The sequence below is a fragment of the Neofelis nebulosa genome, chromosome 1, assembly GCF_028018385.1.
Source record: "Neofelis nebulosa isolate mNeoNeb1 chromosome 1, mNeoNeb1.pri, whole genome shotgun sequence".
In the NCBI taxonomy this organism is placed as follows: domain Eukaryota; kingdom Metazoa; phylum Chordata; class Mammalia; order Carnivora; family Felidae; genus Neofelis; species Neofelis nebulosa.
Window position 1 is genome coordinate 148,390,543 of NC_080782.1, and position 19,883 is coordinate 148,410,425.

General features: G+C 51.9%; 2 protein-coding genes and 1 long non-coding RNA gene across 5 annotated transcripts in view; 2 read left to right on the top strand and 1 right to left on the bottom strand.

The window, feature by feature from the left end:
• Positions 1-2,599: 2,599 nt before the first annotated feature.
• LOC131517173 (uncharacterized) lies at positions 2,600-3,663 on the top strand. Its single transcript, XR_009264439.1, has 2 exons — positions 2,600-3,454; positions 3,531-3,663. It is a non-coding gene; the product is annotated as an uncharacterized LOC131517173 (long non-coding RNA).
• A 9,596-nt stretch (positions 3,664-13,259) lies between these two features.
• On the top strand, positions 13,260-19,569 carry HNRNPAB (heterogeneous nuclear ribonucleoprotein A/B). Of its 2 annotated transcripts, XM_058739025.1 has the most exons (8): positions 13,260-13,478; positions 13,561-13,792; positions 14,557-14,725; positions 15,365-15,523; positions 15,727-15,858; positions 17,750-17,867; positions 18,517-18,657; positions 18,959-19,569. In XM_058739025.1, exons 2-8 carry the CDS (start codon positions 13,584-13,586, stop codon positions 19,027-19,029), a joined length of 999 nt encoding a protein of 332 aa, XP_058595008.1. In that variant the 5' UTR covers positions 13,260-13,478; positions 13,561-13,583; the 3' UTR covers positions 19,030-19,569. The 2 variants fall into 2 exon arrangements, with proteins under 2 accessions (XP_058595008.1, XP_058595017.1); XM_058739034.1 differs by lacking the exon at positions 18,517-18,657.
• The window catches only part of PHYKPL (5-phosphohydroxy-L-lysine phospho-lyase), a 39,261-nt gene continuing 36,347 nt past the window's right edge, over positions 16,970-19,883 (bottom strand). For both annotated transcript variants that reach the window (XM_058739020.1, XM_058739010.1), the window contains one exon: positions 16,970-17,246. The gene's annotated coding sequence lies outside the window, so the exon portion shown is untranslated. The remainder of the gene's footprint in view (positions 17,247-19,883) is intronic.

Here is a 19,883-nt window from a genome sequence, read left to right on the forward strand (position 1 = left end):
CGGGATTGATGAGGTGCCAAGGGAAAAGAAGGACATGGTCCTGCAAATCTGGCCCACGCCTCGGTAGGCCAGTTGGAAGTACCTGTTGGGACACCGGGGTAGAGTGTGAAACTGGCCCGGCGGGAGCAGGGGCTGGTCGCTCCCTGGAGGCACCTGAGCCGCGCGCATGCCTAGAGCACGCAGTGGGCGTGCCGGAAGTGTGAGGGCCGAGCAGAGGAGGGTCGGAGCTGTGAGCCGAGGGCGTTCCTGGGGCTGCGGGTGTCCCCTCGCAGGGAACTGGGTTTGATGAGGGAGGTGGGACGCTATTTCAAGCAGTTGGAGGATTGCACTGCCAGAGTGATCCAGAAGCCACCGAGGTGGGGCTCCGGCTAACGGAGGCGGAGATGGATCCTGGGAGAAGGCGACAGGTGGGGCATCACCTGCGGGAGGTACTGAGTCAGGTGAAGGGGGCCCTGTGGGCAGGTGTTACAGGCGGAGGAGTGAAGGCTGGAAACTTGAGACCGAGACTGGAAACGAGTGAAGAGTCACCAGTTTTATGGCCGGCCCTCGGTTTTCACTCTCTTTACGTTCATTGGAGTGCTGGCCCGATTTTCAAGTGAATATTGAGGCCCCCAAGGGAAAATGACTTGTTTTGAATCCCAGAGTTGGGACGCTGGGTGGGAGACAGGATATGATTCCAAAGCCAAATCGGGCCCTCCTCTATTGGAGTTTAAGGGGCAGGTGAATGGTGTAGAACAGAACTGGGCAAATATTACCTGTACAGGATCATATAGTAAATACTGTATTGTCTGCCTTGTGGGCCAGGAGGCATGCTATTATGTGGGTGAGTACATGATAATAAGAAGAGATGAAACAGGGGTGTCTGGCTGGCTCAGTCTGTAGAACATGAGACTCTTGATCCTGGGACGGTGAGTTTGAGCCCCACCTTGGGCATAGAGATTACTTAAAAAAGGAAAAAAAAAAAAAAAAAACCAAAAAACCAGATGAAATGTAGCTCCACTTTTTATTGAAAATTAAAAACTTTACTTACAGACACTAACTTTGAAATTCATAGATTTTATGTGTCATGAAATAGTATTCTTTTGATTTTTTTTCAATCATCTAAAAATGTAAAAGCCATTTTCTGTTCAAGTGTCATACAAAACTAGGCCGCAGGACAGATTTGGGGGGTGGGCCATAGTTTGCCAGCCCTTGTCTAGATCTGTGCTGTTCCCACTGAGCACCTGGAAAGTATCTAGTCTGGGAGCTTAACAGAAGACCATGGGGGAAGGGTAGGGGGAAAAAAGTTACAGAGAGGGAGGCAAACCATAAGACGCTTTTAAATACAGAGAACAAAATGAGCATAGATGGGGGGTGGGGGAGAGGGGAAAGTGGGTGATGGGCATTGAGGAGGGCACTTGTTGGGATGAGCACTGGGTGTTGTATGTAAGCAATGAACCATGGGAATCTACCCCAAAAACCAAGAGCACACTTTACACACTGCATGTTAGCCAATTTGACAATAAATTATATTTAAAAAAAAAAGAAAAAGAAAGAAAGTATCTAGTCTGAATTGAGGAGATGTGCTAAAATACACTCTGGATTTCAAAGATGTCCAAGGGGAAAAAAGGAAAAGAAAAACATCTCAGTAATATTTTTTTAAAGTTTATTTATTTATTTTGAGAGAGAGAGAGCAGGAGGGGCAGAAAGATAGGGAGAGACAGAATCCCAAGCAGGCTTTGCACTGTTAGCACAGAGCCTGACTTGGAGCTCCAGCTCACAAACTCTGAAATCATGACCTGAGCTGAAATCAAGAATCGGATGCTCAACTGACTGAGCCACCCAGGCACCCCTCAATAATTTTTTAACGTTGATTACATGTTGAAATGATAATGTTTTGGATAGACTGGTGGTCTAAATAAAGTATATTCAAATTAATTTAACGTATTTCTTTTGCCTTTTTTTCTAATTCTCTCATAGTCTTTTTTTAATTTAAATTTTAATTAATTAGTTAATTTTTTGAAGCTTATTTATTCACTTTGAGAGAGAGAGAGAAGGAGGAAGGAGAGAGAGGGAGAGAGAATCCCAAGCAGGCTCCACACTGTCAGTGCAGAGCCCCACACTGGGCTCAATCCCATGAACCGGAAGACCATGACCCAAGCCAAAACAAAGAGCCAGATGCCCAACCAACAGAGCCACCCAGGCATCCTGAATTATCTACTTTTTTTTATTATTTAAAACAAATTTTAATGTTTATTTTCTAGAGAGAGAGACACACACACACACACACACAAAGTGTGAGCGGGGGAGGGGCAGAGAGAGAGGGCAACACAGAATCTGAAACAGGCTCCAGGCTCTGAGCTTGTCAGTACAGAGCCCCACACGAGTCTGGAACCCACAAACCACAAGATCATGACTTGAGCTGAAGTTGGACACTCAACCAACTGAGCCACCCAGGTGCCCCTCATGGTCTTTTAACGTGGCTGTTGGAAAACGTTCAGTTATACATGTGTTTGCATTTATGGCTTGCATTCTATTTCTGTTATACAGCACTGCTCCGGGAAGTAGGCTTGGGGACGTGGATGGCCCCTCCATTCGTGTTGAGGGAGGTGGGAGGAGGTGTGGCCTGGCTTTCAGGAGAGTTGGGCCGTGTGGGGACAGCGGATTTCATTAAGGAGAGGTGGAAGGGCAGGGTGAAAGGGGTATATCAAACCAAGGAGGCTTCTGCAGGACTTGGTTTGAGGTGAGGGGGTTTCAGGGAGTAGCAGGCTTGAGCTCTTTGAGGGGGCAGCCATGAGAGTGCGTGGGGCAAGGCGGATGGCAAGAAGGAAAAGGCCACCAAACAGCTGGCCACGTGAGTGACTGTGGGACGAGGAGTCTGCTGAGGTGCAACCATCCCTCGACCCCTCTGCACGCTAGGAGCTTGTCTTCGGTTTGGAGCCTGGAGCACGGCCCCTGCTTGGAAAGGTGGCTTGGCCAGTTCACTGGCCAAATGTGGAACCGGAAGTCACAATGTAGCATTCACACCAAGAACACTGGAGACTATTCCTCCCTCCTCAGCTGCCGACCGCCCCTGCCTGGCTGGTGAAGACCTGCCTGCTCCAGCCTTGTGGTGGGAACAGATGTTGCTGCCAGGGCTGTGGCTCCCTGTGCCACTGTCCACGCCCAGGAGCGGGGGCTTTGCCTTGCCCTCTGCTGTGGAGGGAAAAGGGAGGTGCCAAGAAGTGGGTCCCCGCCTGTGGCTTCCTGTTTCTGGGTGAGGGAGAGGGGTGGAGCTTCTGTGTCCTTGTCTGCGCTCACTGGGCGTAGGAGGACGGAAACCTCAGTGTGCCCTTGTCTCTTGTCTCCAGCTGCCTGGGCCTCGGAGCAGCGCCGGGTGCTGAGTGGACACTGTCCACAGAGAGGCCTGGGTCCCAGGCCGGGTGCCACCGGACATGTCACCCCCTCCCACACTCTACTCCGAGACCGAATGTTTGTGTGTGCCCCCACCCTGCCCGCCCCAGTTCATATGTTGAAATCCTAACCCCCAACGTGATGGTATTTGGAAGCAGGGTCCACCAGGGCAGATGAGGACACGGAGAAGACAGCCATCTGTGAGCCAGGACACTGAATCTGCCAGCGCCTTGATCTTGGACTTCCCAGCCTCCAGAACTGGGAGGAATAAATTTCTGTCATTTACAAGCAGCCCAGTCTATGGGGGTTTTTTTTGTTGTAGCAGCTCAAATGGACTGAGACACTTTTCTTTGCTGCCCTTTTAGTTTTCTCTCTCGATGAGATGCTTGGACTGGACCTGTGAAATGGATCATCTCTTGATTCTTTGCTAGCCATTGTGATGCAATTGGCTTGTGCAGTTAGCTGCAGCTGTCTCCAGGAAGCCAGGGGGCTGCCACCTGTGATGGGGTGGCTTTCTCCTTATTTGCCCATCGCCTTCGCTGCCAGGCCAGGCTTTCAAAGCCCACCCCTGGGAAGTTATGGTCCACCCTTCCAGCCTTGCTGCCCACCGCCCTGTGCCTGGAGCCAGGGTTGTGACTACACACGGACACAAAGTTCTGCCCACTCACCCTCCTTGATGTCTCTCATCGCCCCTCCTTTCATGGGCTCGTGCCATCGCCACCATCACTGACTTCCTGTTTCCTGTGGATAAACGGATCCCTTTGTCGCCGCACATAAAGTCCCTGCCAGACGGCACAGTCTCAACTCCCTTCTGTCATGTGGGGCTACCTGCGGTCTTTGAACACTGCACCCTCTCAAGCACTGAGCCTTTGCTCAGTGGGTCTCTGTGCCTTCGTCTCCCACCATCTCTGCCTGGAGAACCCCCATTCAGTGTTCAGCGTCTCCCCCTCTGGGAAGCCTGGTCCTTCCCACCCACCTCTCTGACTTACAGGAGGGACGTGTCCCTCCCACACGTCCTGTCCTCCTGTGCCTCCCCAGTGTAGCATTCGCCTCTCCACGTGGCAGGGAGACTCCTATCCCGAAGCAGGAGAGGGCTGGGGGTGCCTTCTAATGGTGGAGGCCGGCTTGTTCCCCAGGATAGGTGCTTGCTGATATCTCCTGAAAAGCTGATTGACCGAAAAGCTTTCCTCTCCTGTCTCCTTTCATTGTCATTAACACGCAGTTGTTGAAGAGCCTGTCCTGCAGGATGGGCACCCGGTGTGTCCTTGCCTGCCTTATGCGCGGGTAGCTAAGCTCATTTCTCAGTGTCCCCTGTGGCACAGCAGGTCGGCGTGACAGTTCTAGCTGGTGCAGGGTGAGCAGAAGCGATGCGTGTTGCTTCCAGGCCTGGACCATTAACACGGGCACTGTCCTTCCCTCTTGCTTCCTTCAGCGGGCTGCATGCGCGTGATAAGGCGTGAGGGGATGGTGGCAGCCCAAGATGAAGGGGCCTGTGTCCTTAAATGCCACGTGGAGGAGAGCCACTTCTCTGGTCTGAAAGCCAGCCCAGGACTGTTCATCTATGAGAAACAACCTCCCAGAGGCTCCTGGGTGGCTCAGTTGGTTATGCATCTGACTTTGGCTCAGGTCATGATCTCACGGTTCGTGAGTTCAAGCTCTCTGCTGACAGCTCAGAGCCGGGAGCCTGCTTCTGATTCTGTGTCTCCCTCCCTCTCTCTCTGCCCGCACTCTGTCTCTCTCTCAAAAATAAACATTAAAAAAAATTTTTTTAAAGAAAAAAGAAACAATCTTCCATGCTGTTTGGATCTGTTGGGTAGTGTGGTGTCATTCATGCTGACTGCCTCTCCTGTAGTGCCAACCTGAGAGCTGTTGACAGAGTAGTAAAGGCATGTTGGGGCCTAGATGGCAGATCGGACAGGAGGAGGTGAGGGAAAGAGGGGCATCAGGGCTGACCCACCCATGTTCCCAGCCTGCACAGGTAGCTAGATGGGAGAGGCTTTCTCCATAGCCAAGAACAGAGCAAAGGGATCTGGGCTCAGGGGAATGTCGTATGTTTGGTTTTGGACAAGCTGAGATTTGAGGCGCCTTGGTGATAGTTCAGTAGGGACGTTGAGGGATACTTATGCTTGAGGGTTTGGAGTTCAGGAAACAGGTCTGTGCTGAGCATCGTGGGCGTGTTGATGGCAGCAGAAGCCCAGGTGTTAATAAATGAGTGAACAGGTGAATTGTTGCATAACCAGAACTGAGGCTCAAAGAGAGAGTCCCCCCTCCCCCGCAAGCCCACACTGACTTAGTGGCAGTGCTAAACCATAAATAAAAGAGCCTCCAATGCTGCCTCTCACAGGGAAACTGGGCATTTCCCAGTTTCTTTTCTTTTTCTTTTTTTTTCTTTTTTAATGTTTATTTTTGAGAGAAAGTGTGAGCAGGGGAGGGGCAGAGAGAGACAGGGACAGAGGATCTGAAACAGGCTCTGTGATGACAACAGAGAGCCTGATGTGGGGCTCGAACCCACGAACCGTGAGATCATGACCCGAGCCGAAGATGGACACTTAACTGACTGAGCCACCCAGGCAACCCGACATTTCCCAGTTTCGTAGGCTTTCCGATGCCTGGTGCCCAGACTGCTTTATAAAAGTGACAGTCCAGGGGCGCCTGGGTGGCGCAGTCGGTTAAGCGTCCGACTTCAGCCAGGTCACGATCTCGCGGTCCGTGAGTTCGAGCCCCGCGTCAGGCTCTGGGCTGATGGCTCGGAGCCTGGAGCCTGTTTCCGATTCTGTGTCTCCCTCTCTCTCTGCCCCTCCCCCGTTCATGCTCTGTCTCTCTCTGTCCCAAAAATAAATAAAAAACGTTGAAAAAAAAATTAAAAAAAAAAAAAAAGTGACAGTCCAGTCCCGGGGGCTTGGGAATCTGGTTTCCAAGCTTTTCAGGGGATCATGACAGGAAGCCAGGCTGGGCCCCTCTTGAGTGCTATATTACCTATATGGGAGATCCCCAGGGGAGCTCCCAAGGACACTGCGGCAGGGTGGGGGGGAGGGAAGGTGTTCTATCTGTGCATCAACCACACAGTCCTTTGAGTCCTGATTCCAGAGGGGTGGCCCAGGAATTTCTGATTGGCCTTCTGGGGGGCCAAGGCTGCCTTTGAAGACTCAAGCCGTGCAGGGGGTGGCTGTTGTAAGAATGTGTCCCTTGGGAGGGGGTGTCCTGCCAGCTGGCAGAGCTGCTCCAGATCTTCCCAGTCTGGAAGATTTGACTTAAGAGAGAGTAGGGGAACTCAGCAGGTGAAGGAACCTTCCCCTAGATCTGTTGTTGTTGTTCTTTTTGTTCTTTTTTAAAATTAAAAAAAAAATTAAGTTTATTTATTTTGAGGGAGAGAAAGAGTATGAGCAGGGTAGGGGCAGAGAGAGAGGAGGGAGAGAACCCCAAGCATGCCCCACACTGTCAGGGCAGAGCCCAATGTGGGGCTCGAACTCACAAACAGTGAGATCATGACCTGAGATGAAATCAAGAGTCATTTGCTTAACTGACTGAGCCACCCAGGCACCCCTAGTAATCTGAGCTGCTCTCATTTACACCTACTTCCTGCCAGGCACTAGGCTAAACACTTGGCAGACATTATCTCTGATACCTGCAGGACTTCTTCAGGGGAAAGTGTTATCATCCCTGTTTTATTTATTTATTCCTTTAGTTTTTATATATTTTTTAAAGTTTATTTATTTACAGAGAGCCCACAAGTATTGGCGGGGAGGGGCAGAGAGAGAGATGGAGGGAGAGAGACAATCACAAGCAGAGCCCGACTCGGGGCTTGATCTCACAAACTGTGAGATCATGACCTGAGCCAAGATCAAGAGTTGGACACTTAACCGACTGAGCCACCCACGTGCCCCAGTCACCCTGTTTTCAAGATGAAGAGGGTCGCCTGGGTGACTCAGTTAAGCCACCGACTTTGGCTCAGGTCATGATCTCATGGTTTGTGAGTTTGAGCCCCATGTCGGGCTCTGTGCTGACAGCTCAGATCCTGAAGCCTGCTTCGGATCCTGTGTCTCCCTCTCTCTGCTCCTCCCCTGCTCACACTCTGTCCCTCTGTCTCCTTCAAAAATAGATAGACATTCAAAAAAAAATTTAAAGATGAAGAAGCCAGGCTTCATGGAGGCCTAGTTAGGGACTGACATCTCAGATGCTTTCAGTTGATGAAAATGGTTTTAGGGGGCCCAGGAATAAGATGTTAGGAGCCGGTGGGGGCTGGGGTCAGCGGGAGAGCACCTGCTAGGGGGCAGTGAGTCTCAGCTCAGGCTGATTGTGGACGTGTGCAACTGTGGCCCCGTGTGACTTCATCCAACCATTTTCCCAAAGTAACTAGAGATGCTACATCTTGTAGAAATAATCGTACTTCGTAGATGTTGGCAAATGATTCTGTAAGATGTTCACAACAAGCAAGCATGCTAGGTAGTCAGATTTGGCCTGCGGAGAACCAGTTTGTAATCCCAGGTTAAGAGATCATTTATTCATTCTGCAGGTATTGGAGTGCCCACTGGAGGTGTTGGGGTGCAGGAGACAGACCTGGTGCAGGACATATTGAGCTTTGTGTCAGTAGGGTGTGGTCTGTGCTCTGAGAGGGGCCCTACATTGAAGCATGACGGAGCACTTCCTGGAGGAAGTGGAAGTCTCGTGGATGTATCAGTCAGCTAGGGCTGCTGAAGTCCAAAGTCAAGGTGCTGGCAGTGTGGTGCTCCCTCTGAAGGCCCTAGGAGAGAATCTGTTACATGCCTCTCTCCAAGCTTCTGATGTGTCCAGCACTCCATGTTCCTTCGTGCTATGGACTGAATATTTCTCTCCCCCTCCATTCATATGTTAAAGCCCAATCCCCACTGTGATGGTATTTGGAAGGGGAGCCTTTGGGAGGTGATTCAGTTTAGTGGTGGTCATGAGGGTGGGGCCCCCATAATGGGGTTAGTGCCCTCATAAGAGGAGACATGAGAGGGCTTGCTTCTCTCTTTGCTTCTGACATGTGAAAACATGAGAAGACAGCCATCTACAAATTAGGAAGGGGCTCCTCACCGAACCCCAGATCCACCAGCACCTTGATCATTGGCCTCTCAGCCTCCAGAACTGTGACACTTACATTTGCTGTTCAAGCCACCCAGCCTGTGGTATTTTGTTATAGCAGCCCGAGCTAAGACACCTGGTTTGTAGACCCATCACTCCAACCTCTGCCTCTGTCTTCACATGATATTTTCCTTCTGTGTCTCTGTCTCTGCGTGTCTTCTCTTCTCATAAGGCACCAGTCACGCTGGATTAAGGGCCCACCCTACGCCAGTTTGACCTCATCTTAACTTGACTGCATCTGCAGAGACCCTGTTTCCAAGTCAGGTCACATGCAGCGTTGAACCTATCTTTTGGGGGGATACAGTTCAACCCGCAACAGATATGTAGAGTAGGCAGGTGAGATTTGGGGAAGAGTACCCCGGTAGAGGGAACAGCAGGTGCAAAGGCACCTCCAGAGGCAGAAAGATGCATGTGAGTTTCAGGAAATTAAGTCAGCAGAGCTAGAGTGGAGAGTGGCCATGAGATGCTGCTGGGGTGGTTCCTGCCGGGCCTCTCGGCTTGTGTGGAAAGGTCAGGGTTGGTTAGGCTGCAGTCAGAGATGAACGCCCAAATCTCAGCAGCTTGACCCGGTACAGTGTCATTTCTTGCTCACGTCAAGTCTGTCTTAGGTTGAGTGGCTTCTCTCCATCATGTGGCCGTGCTATGCAGAATGCATGGTCTCTGGGGGAAGCTAGGTCCAGGGGAGGCCCCTGGTCTCACCTGCCCAGGCCTGGAAGTGACCCGTCTGCTCACAGACCACACAACCAGGGAGGCTGGCGGGGAGCACAGATTTCTGTGAGTCCCCACTCTCTCTCTCTCTGTTTCACCAGAATTTGGAGTTAGGATTTCATCCTCAGGATACTGGGAAGCCCATTCCCACGCGGAGTGAAGATCCAACTTGCATTTTAGAAAGTAGCCTCCAGGCACTGAGCCTGGGCAGCTCAGACGGTTAAGTGTCTGACTTGGGCTCAGGTCATGATCTCACAGTTTGTGGGTTCGAGCTCCACATCGGGCTCTGTGCTGACAGCGCAGAGCCTGGAGCCTGCTTTGGATTGTGTCTCCTTCTCTCTCTGCCCTTCCTCTGCTCACACTATCTCTCTCTCTCTCTCTCTCTCTCTCTCTCTCTCTCTCTCTCTCAAAAATAAACATTAAAAAAAAAAATGTTTCCTCCAGCTGGAGCCAGCCTCAGCCGTACAGCAGGGGGGTGGCCCATGGAGCAGTGTCGCGTGGACTGGCCACATCAGCCACTACACAGTTGCAACTAATTCCTGCAACTTCTACCTTGCAGCCCCTGCCAGGAAAAAACAGGAAAAAAAGAAAAAAGGAGAATGTGAGAAAAATTAAGTCATGTACAGTCGACCCTTGAACAACATGGTTTGAACAGTGGATCCACTTATATGCAGTTATTTTTTTTTTTGATAAATACAGTACAGTACTGTGAATGTAATCTCTTCCTTATGACTTTCCTAATAATGTTTTTTCTGTGTAGACGCTCATTCGATTGTAAGAATATAACATGTAATACACATAACATACAAAGTATGTGTTAATTGGGGGCACCTGAGTGGCTCAGTGGGTTAAGTGGTCGACTCTTGATTTCGGCTCAGGTGATGATTACACGGTTGGTGAGTTCGAGCTCCACGTTGGGCTCCGTGCTGACAGTGTGGAGCATCCTTGAGATTCTCTTTTCCTCCCTCTCTGCCCCTCCTCTGCTTGTGCTGTCTCTTTCTCTCAAAATAAACTTTAAAAAAGTGTATGAGTTAATTGGCTATATTATAGGTAAGGCTTCTGGTTAACAGTAGGCTATTAGGAGTTCAGTTTGGGGGACAGTCAAAAGTTGCATGCAGATTTTTGACTGTGGAGGGGGTCGGCACCCCTCACCCCTGCATTGTTCAAGGATCCACCGAAATTTTAAAAACTTTCAAAATGCATTTTGAGTCTGTTCTCTCTGTTCTAGGTTAGTTACTGTATATATTCTTACACACACAGATTGCCGGACAGCCTGAATACCCCAAGCCAGGAGGCTGTACTGTATGGGCCTATTAAGGGAATTTCAGGGGTAACTGGGCTCCTTGCTGATTTGAGAACCTCAATGACATAAAAGATGTCATCTGCTCATCGTGGGAGGGGGGATGGGCCAAATGGGTAAGGGGCATTAAGGAATCTACTCCCAAAATCATTGTTGCACTATATGCTAACTAACTTGGATGTAAAATAAAAAAATAAATTAAAAAAAAAAAGATGTCCTCTGCTCAGGGTCTATAACTGGGACCCAATAACAAGAGTGGGATCCTTGGATCAAAGGGACTTCCTGCTGCTTCCAAAGAGCCAGGTGCCCTGCCTCAGTCAGAAACACCCTTGGAGGCAACCTGAAAGTATTCTGTGCTGAGACCGACCCCCTCTTGTCTGCAGTTCTTTAGAGTTTATAAGTTCTAAGTCATTGCTTCATTTGAGCCTCAGAAAAATGTAATCTGATATGAGATCTAATTTGTTTTATATTTTGAACTTTTTTTTAAAGTAAAAAAAAAAGTTTATTTATTTATTTTGAGAGAGAGAGACAGAGAGAGAGCGCGAGTGAGCACCAGGGAAGGGCAGAGAGGGAGAGAGAGAATCCCAAGCAGGCTCTGCTCTGTCAGTGCAGAGCCTAGTGCCCGGCTTGAAGTCACGAACCGTGAGATCATGACCTGAGCCAAAAGCAAGAGTCTGATGCTTAACTGACTGAGCCACCCAGGTGCCCCAGCGGCTATAATTTTAGATGCAATTTCACGTGTTTTGTTGTATAAATTACGGATACCCTCACACAAAAATTATTGTGAAGCTCCAATAAAGCAATGTCGGGGAAAGCATTTTGCAAACTGTGAAGCACTGTCCAAATGTTGTCATCCTAAGACTTGACATGTCATGGAAAGTGTTTCCTAAGATGTGCTAAAGGAATCCATGTGGACAAGAGCAGGAGATTAAGTGAATGTATGCCCTCATCATTAGTTACGTTGTGTGGCTGCATTTAGACTATTTGACTTTGAACTTCATTGCCTGTATTATCCTCACTGTTGGGGCAGCTGTGTCCATCATCCCGTGAGCCACATCCCTGACCCTTATTTCTGTGGGTGGGCACAGGCTGGGGTGGAGGTCAGGTGGGGAGTTTGTTAAGGTCTTCCTGCAAGCCTTACTATCAGATTTCAATGACATGACCACAGTTTTACGGAGATATGTGAATTCCAGTTGTGGAACATAGCCAGAAAGTGAAGCAGTCAGCTGGGCCCTGGGGTGACCCAGAAGGTATTTGCTCATCTGGATGGGTGGGTGGGGGGTCGGTGGGGGCTGCTGCTCTAGTTGGTTGATACCTTGGGGGAATCCAGTGCTGGGTGACCAAATCTTCAGATGTTCTGAAGTCCATTATTTTTTCCCAATGGGAAACTGTCACATTTTTCATTCTCAGTGCATCTCCATTGGCTGGTTGGATAAGGGAGTGAGTTTTGGGCCACAGCTCAGCTCTGGATTTCCATATAATTTGTGATGGTATCACCTTCCAGAGGGTTGTTAGCAGACTAGATAAGAAAACAGAACCCCCAGCTCGCCACACTGGGCCTGGCTGCAGAAACTCAGGGAGGAAATGTCAGCTTCTTGGGCTCTGTTGTCTTTTGGCAATCCCCAGGCTGCAGAGGCTGTAATACTGGTCCATTTGGGGCCTGGTCACCCATTATGATTAACAGAAATCACGCAGGCCTTTCAAGTTTGGTGGTCAAGAATATCCAATTAAGGGGTTTTGTATATTGGAAAAAGAGAACCATCCCTCCCGGCTTCCAACTTCCTGATTTCAGGGAAGTGGTATATTTCTCTTAAAAATAAATTTCAGGGGCACCTCAGTGGCTCAGTTGGTCGAGCATCCGACTTCGGATTTTGGCAAAGGTCATGATCACAGGGTTGGTGAGTTCAAGCCTGGCTTCGGGCTCTGTGCTGACAGTGTGAAGCCTGCTTGGGATTCTCTCTCCCTCTCTCTTTCTGTCCATCCCCTTCTTGTGCTTGCTCGCTGTCAAAATAACTTTAAAAAAAATTTTTCAGCAGAAATAAATGAACTAACCTAAGTGAAAAATTTTAATACAAAGTATAAAAAACAACGCTTATCGTCTAGGTGCTGCCGGACATAAGAATGGAGAAGACCATGGTCCCAACGTTTCTCCCGCCACATCCTGCCTGCCCGAACACCACTGGCACCAGACGCTCGGCGGGCTCCACCCCCTGTCCGCTTCTGCCACTGGGGGAAGCGGCAGAAAGGGCGGGAGCAAGGGACTGTGAGGGCACCAAGGTCAAAGGGGAGGGCGAGTTGCGTCCCAATCCCTTCGAGCCCTGGCGGAAGGCCTTCGGGGAACCCTGGGCGGCCCATCTCGGCAGCCCGAGTTCTGCCACTTCCAGCCAAGCGACCTTGGTTTGCGAGACTTCCTAGAGACCAGTTTCCTCTTTTGGGAAAATAAGAGTGGCCGAAGCTACCGTGCTGGGATGGGGCGCATCGGGGCAAGAGACTGCAGCCTCACAGAGAAGAGACCGTCTCGGGCCCCTCGGCCACTGGGCTCGCGCGGCCGTTCACTCGGGACAAGACAGTGCTCCCACTCCGCCGCGGCAACCCTCCGCAAGGCCCTGGCTCGCGCGGGTTCTAAAATGAGGACAAAAGCCCGCCCGGATTTAGCGTGCGCGCGCCGCTGAGGCCAATGGGACGCCGGCGCGGGGTTGAGTGACGGGCTGGCGTAGCCAATGAACATGCGCCTTGTTGCGAGGTGGGCCCGGCCCCGGCATTATAAAGAGCGCCACGAGTCGGCATTGTCAGGCGGCGGCACCGCGCGGGCCCGAGCGAGCTGTGTTGATCGGTGGTCTCCTTGCGGCGCGGCGGAGGAGGGGGACGCGAGGTCGCGGCAGCTCCGTCGGCGGACGGAGGCGAGGCCCGGCAGCGCGGGCGTGAGCGCGGCCGAGCCCGCGGCGCCTTCCCTGCGGGTGGGGACGAGCGGGCCCCGCGGCGTCATCGGCGCGAGGTGAGCGGCCGGGCCCGCGGGCGGCGGGCGGGCGCTGGGTGGGAGCCGCGCGGCCCTGACGCGCCGTGGTCGCTCGTTGCAGGAGCCGCCGCGCCCCGGCCTAGCATGTCGGAAGCGGGTGAGGAGCAGCCCATGGAGACCACGGGCGCCACCGAGAACGGACACGAGGCCGCCCCCGAAGGCGAGTCGCCGGCGGGGGCGGGCACCGGGGCCGCGGCGGGCGCCGGAGGCGGGAGCGCGGCGCCCCCGGCCGGCAACCAGAACGGCGCCGAGGGCGACCAGATCAACGCCAGCAAGAACGAGGAGGACGCGGGGTAGGTGCGGCCGCGGGCCGACCGGGGCGCCGCCTTTGTTCCGGGGCCGCCTTTTGTTGGCGCCACGCGGCGGGGGGAGGGGCGGGCGGGAGGCCGGGGCCTGCTCGCGGCCCGCCGCCCGGCCCCGCTGCGCCCGCCGCGCCGCCGCTCGCGCCGGAGTTTGCAGGAGTTTGTTGGGTCGACTTTGGCGCCGCCCCGGGGCCGCTCGCGCGGGGCCGGGGGCGGGCGGCCCGAAGGCGGGGGGGGATAGTGCCCTCGGACCCGGGGCCGAGGCGGCCTCGGGCTCCGCGGGGCTGCGTGGGCGGAGTTGGCGCGCGCCCCGGCGGCGGCCTCCCTCCCCCACCCCGCGGAGGGCGGAGTCACGGTCTGAACGCGGTCTCCGGCCCCCGGAAGCCTCGAGTTCCTTGAGGGCGAGTTCTCGAGGGTGGGGAGGACGGGCAGGGACGGCAGCCTTTTGGTACTTGCTTGGTAGTCAAAAGACTTCCAGTTATGAGTGTCCCGGGGGCTTCTAGCCCAGGCTAGGAGTGCTCTTCTTTGCCCAGTCTGGGGCTGCTCCATTAGGGTCAAGGTTGTTTGGGAGGGTAGTGAAGATTTGTTAGTACATTCCAAGGGTAGTACCCTCCCTTGGGGACATTAAGGGTACACCTTTGACCGGATGGCCACCTTGTTTATAACCCTTACAGTGAAGGTTCTGTCAGGGCCAGCCGTTCTAAAATCACAAGGCTTCTTGTAAGACTTGTTGGCACGTGTCTTTACCATTTCAGAAAAATGTTCGTTGGTGGCCTGAGCTGGGATACCAGCAAAAAGGACCTAAAGGATTATTTTACCAAATTTGGAGAGGTCGTTGACTGTACAATAAAAATGGACCCAAACACTGGCCGGTCAAGAGGGTTTGGGTTTATCCTCTTCAAAGATGCAGCCAGTGTGGAGAAGGTAAGCTGGGTATTTGATGTCAGCGCTCTTAAGTGTATCTAAGAGGATATCATTCTTAGAGTGTGATTAGTTTGTGTGTGCTGTAAGTGGTTGAGGGCTTTGGCAACAGCAGAGGTGAGGAACTTTCTTGTTTTTGAAGGAATTAAAAATGCAGATTAGGTAGAGCGATGGGTATGGACTAGAGTGGTCCAGGAAGATTATAGCTGGTGTTTATTATGTTTTTATGCCTACTCTGGGCATTGCTGAAGCAGATGCTTTATTGTGGGGATTAGAAAACAGTCCAGGGTTGCTATGAAATAAGGCATTATTTTAGGCCCAATTTGCAGAAAACAGACTCAGAGGTTTAAGTAGAGCTCACACAGCTAGAAAGGGGTGGATTCCAACCTATACTCTAGGCACTGCTGCTTTACTCCTGAAAGAGACCGGCTTTACACCGAGACTGGGCAGGGAAGGTGATTGGGGGGGGTAGCTATACTTGAAGTTTGGAGAAGTTGAGTTGGTAAGTCAGGTTCGGGGTAGAGTTTGGAGGGGACACACACATTTTGTGTACCAGTGTTGGGGTCTTTGTGTCTCAAAGAGAAGGGCCTTGTTCAGGGTCATGCTGCTGAGTTAGAACCTAATGTACTTCTGTTGGGACAGGTCCTAGACCAGAAGGAACACAGACTGGATGGCCGTGTCATTGACCCCAAAAAGGCAATGGCCATGAAGAAGGACCCGGTAAAGAAAATTTTTGTGGGGGGTCTGAATCCTGAAGCCACTGAGGAGAAGATCAGAGAATACTTTGGCGAGTTTGGGGAGGTGAGTGTGTCACTCAGGGAGCTGTCTGCTGGTTGCCCTGAGGTTGTGGTCTTCCTGGTTCTTAGCAGCCTTGGCTGGCTCTAGCCGTCCTCAGCAAGGCTTCTTGTTCATTCTGGCCTTTGTGGGTCTTTTCTCCTGGGAGTTCCCTATGGGTCCTGGGGTGGGAAGAGGCGTTGGTTCTGAGCTTTGTGTATGTTTAACAGATTGAGGCCATTGAGCTTCCAATGGATCCAAAAACGAACAAAAGACGAGGCTTTGTTTTCATCACCTTCAAAGAAGAGGAACCTGTGAAGAAGGTTCTGGAGAAAAAGTTCCACACCATCAGTGGAAGTAAGGTAAGGTGTCATGAGCTCTGTATCTGGCCACCTGCTGGCGAATTGGCTTTTACAGGTGTGGGTTAGGAGGTGGACTCTCTAGGGCAGTCTGACCCGACTGTTTTTCTCTAGCGTCTGCTTTCCTGATTGGAGCAGATGGTCCTGCCCTTCAGGGGGTTCCTAGGTCGGTAGAATTGGCAGAAACACAGGATGTGTGGGAGGAAGGAGAAAGGGTGGTTTCTGTGGGGTAGAGGGTGTTGAGTAGCCCCTTTGATTTCTGATTGAAAGCTAGACGTCAAGGTGTTCTGAATGTAGTCTGAGGCGAATAGGGCCTGTAGTTAAGGTCTCAGAAGATTCTAGAACTTCTGTCATCTAGCAGTTCCCTGTGAAGTCTTTTCCTGCTCTGGAGCTTATTATCTCCTGTCTCGCCACAAACAGATCTTTGTTCACTTCCACCCCCTTTGGATGCTGGTTTAGTGAACTCCCACCCCAGGTGAAGATTCTTTCCAAAGCTCCCAGGGTTTCAGTGAGCTGGCATCCATGGCCAGTTTTACCTTAAACGAGCTCAGTGCTGTGCAGGGAGAACTACAACCCTTTCCTCTGAACTCTGGTCAGGCCAGAGGTAGTTTGTCTCAGGTATTCTCCAGGTGGCTTAGGAGGCAGTTGAGGGTGTGGCCTGCTGTGGCTGGGTGTGGCAGGCCCTGAGCCACAGGAGCAGCCAGATAAGGTGGGACTGGTCGGGTGGGGCTTCTGGAAGTCTTAATCTTGGCTGGGAAGTTAGACTGGATTCAGGATTGGGCCCTTAAATGATGTTGAATCCTAGGAGCAGTTGGGTAAGAGTTCGCTCATTCATTGTTCCTCCGGTGGACAATGAATGACAGAGGTCTTTTTTTTATGTGTCTTAATTGTGAACTGGACAGGAAGTGTCTGTAAGGTAGTAAATTATAACTGGTAGTGGGTTTTGAAATAAATGTATTGGCATTTTAATTCAACAGAAGACATCAGATGGCATCATTTGAGGGGGTAGCTTGTCAATTTTTTTGAGTTTTGAGGGAGAGTATGCTTGTATGGTGACACATTATATGTTTTTTTTTTTCTTGGTCCTAATTAGGGAGGTATATGTGCCCAGGTACTTTAAAAAGTAAACTCCTGATTTAATTAGGAGCACTAGGAAGTCCTGGACTCTCATAGCACACACAGTGGGCAAATTTTTGAGCAAAAAAAAGGATTCTTTGCGTCCTAAGGGGACACAGATTCCTGGCCCTTCTTGACAATAGGCCAGTGGTTGGGGGAAGGTGGGGGTGGAGCCGTAGGGCCTCAGGGAAGCCTTGTCCTGAGCTTCAGTGGTTTTCATCCTCCAAGCTGAAGGTCACCACCTCAGTGTATTTGAGTGGGATGCTTCCTTTCTTCTGTAAGGAAAAAAAGATTGAGAAAGGTGTTTTTTTTTTTTTGTTTTTTTTGTTTTTTTTTGTTTCTCCTATAAGGCTTCTTATTTGGGAAGCCACCTCTCATCCCCCTTGCCCAGTAGGACCAGGCTGGCATCAGACTTGACCCTTGATGTGGGATCTTGCTACACTGGGTTGGCATTGGCCTCGCTGTCCATCCTCCCAGTTAGACACAGAGCTGCCCCTGAGCAGCCATCAGCAGGCCTGGGGTTGTATCTGTCATCCCCAGTAAGTTCTCTGGGGAAAGGTTTCAGCCAAAAAGACCCTAGTAAGTTCTGGTCTATCTAGATTTTAGTTGTGGTCCTGAGAGTTTCTAGCCTACACGTGGTTTCCAACTTGAGCATATTTTGTTTTGGGGCAGGTGGTCGCAGGTGGCTATCTGAATGTTTGTCAGCAAAGGTCTTTATCCACAGTCCCTGCCCGGAGTTTGTCATGGTGGCCTGACCCATTGTCTTCTCTGCTTTCAGTGTGAAATCAAGGTGGCCCAGCCCAAAGAGGTGTATCAGCAGCAGCAGTATGGCTCTGGGGGCCGCGGGAACCGCAACCGAGGGAACCGAGGCAGTGGCGGTGGTGGCGGAAGCGGAGGTGAGTGGAACCTGGATGAAGAAGGGTCCCTGCCTGTGTGGAGCTTCCGTGCCTATCTCAGGGCTCACCCTGGCTTCTGGGGCATGGTGCGCCGGGGCGAGTCACATCGGCTCTGCTGCTGCTTGGAATGGAAGAGCCTGGCTTTCTCATGGCCTGGGGTCCCAGGGCAGAGGGGCGATTGCGTTGCATTTGGAGGGGTGGGGGGCACAGGGTGCGCTTGTCTCCACGGCTGTCCCGAGTCTTGGTACACCCGTGGGCGGGCGGGCAGAAGGTAGGGCAGGGCTGTGCCAGGCGCTTTACCTCCTTCTGTCCAGGCCCCTCTGACTCCAAAGCCTGAACTTCATCCTTTTAAGGCCGAGCTGCCGGGGAGGGTGGGGGTGAGGAGAGGGAGATCGAGCGAGAGTGAGCTCCTGTCTCTTTTGCCCTGAGTGAAGTCAGTGTTCAGTCCTATCCCGGCCTGCAGCTCACAGGCTCGGGTCACAGATGCAGGGCCGGGCCTGGGGCCCTCCACACTGGGACGGCAGTCCCTTGGCTTCTATCTCCCGAGTTGCCATTAGCAGCCCCGCCACCCAAAGGGCAGGATTTCCTCCATCCTAGCTCCTGCGTGTGCTAAATGGTCCACGGGCCCCTGTGCCCGCTCCCCCCACAGGTCAGAGTCAGAGTTGGAATCAGGGCTACGGCAACTACTGGAACCAGGGCTACGGCTACCAGCAGGGCTACGGGCCCGGCTATGGCGGCTACGACTACTCGCCCTATGGCTATTACGGCTACGGCCCCGGCTACGACTACAGTAAGTAGGAGAGAGGGAGGCCCCGTCCGCTCACCCACCCTGGGAGGCAGGACAGACAGCTCAGGGGCCACTGGCAGCAGGGGCTTTGGAGTCGGACAGGCTGGGCTGTGTGTGGTCCGGCTCGGCCACTAGAGCTCCCCGGTTTTGAGCTCTTGAGCTTCTGGGCCTCAGGAAGGTGGGGCACGGACAGCCCCCTGCCGGACGGGGCTGTAGGCTCCGGCGAGGATGCATGTCAAGCGCCTGGCACAGGGGTAAACGCTCAGTAAGTCGTAGCTGCTATCGTTGTTGTTCTTGTCCCTAGGTCAGGGTAGTACAAATTACGGGAAGAGCCAGCGACGCGGTGGCCATCAGAATAACTACAAGCCGTACTGAGGCTTCGGCAGGATGCCCGACCGATCGCACACGCTTTGTTTGGATATTGAGTGAACACAATTATGTACCAAATTTAACTTGGCATACTTTCTATGGCCTGTCCCATGTGCATCTTATTTAAAATTTCCCCCCTGGAAATCACTCTCCTGTTGACTACTTCCAGAGCTCTAGTTGTTGTAGGCAGCGTGTGGGGTCTCTGAGGCCAGAGCGGCATTATGGGCTGATTTTATTCCCGGGTTACCCAGAGCCAGATTGGAGGGTCTGCTTCCTGCTGCCGCTCTGCAGCCTGGACCTGTGGACCCTGGTTGTAAAGAGTAAACTGTATCTTAGGAAACCAGTGTCACCTTTTTTTCACCTTTTAATTTTATATTATTTGTGTCATACATTTCCTGTTAATGGAAGTGTTAATTTTACTGTACTTTTTGGTACCTTTTGGGAATCTAATGTATTGTAAGGTATTTTACACGTGTCCTGATTTTGCCACGACCTGGATATTGAAGCTATCCAAGCTTTTGAAATAAAAATTTAAAAACCCCCAAAGCCTGGGTGAGTGTGGGGTGTGCTGTGGAGGAGAGCGGGGAAGGGCCAGGTGCTCCTGAGCCTTCGAAGCTCCAGTACCCTCCGTGACCTAACAGCAGTCCTGTCCGGCACGGCCATAGCCTGTCAGCCACAGGGTACTGCTGCTAAGTTGCTTTTAATGATCTGGCCCTGCCCTTCTAGAAAAAAGTTCAGAGTGAAAGACAGCTGTTCAAGGGGGTGAAGGTGGTACAGTGAAGGATGCCCCAGCGCAGCAGGACATTGGGGCACCTTCAGACATCTCTCCTTACCCTGCCAATGGAAATCGGATCCCGTCT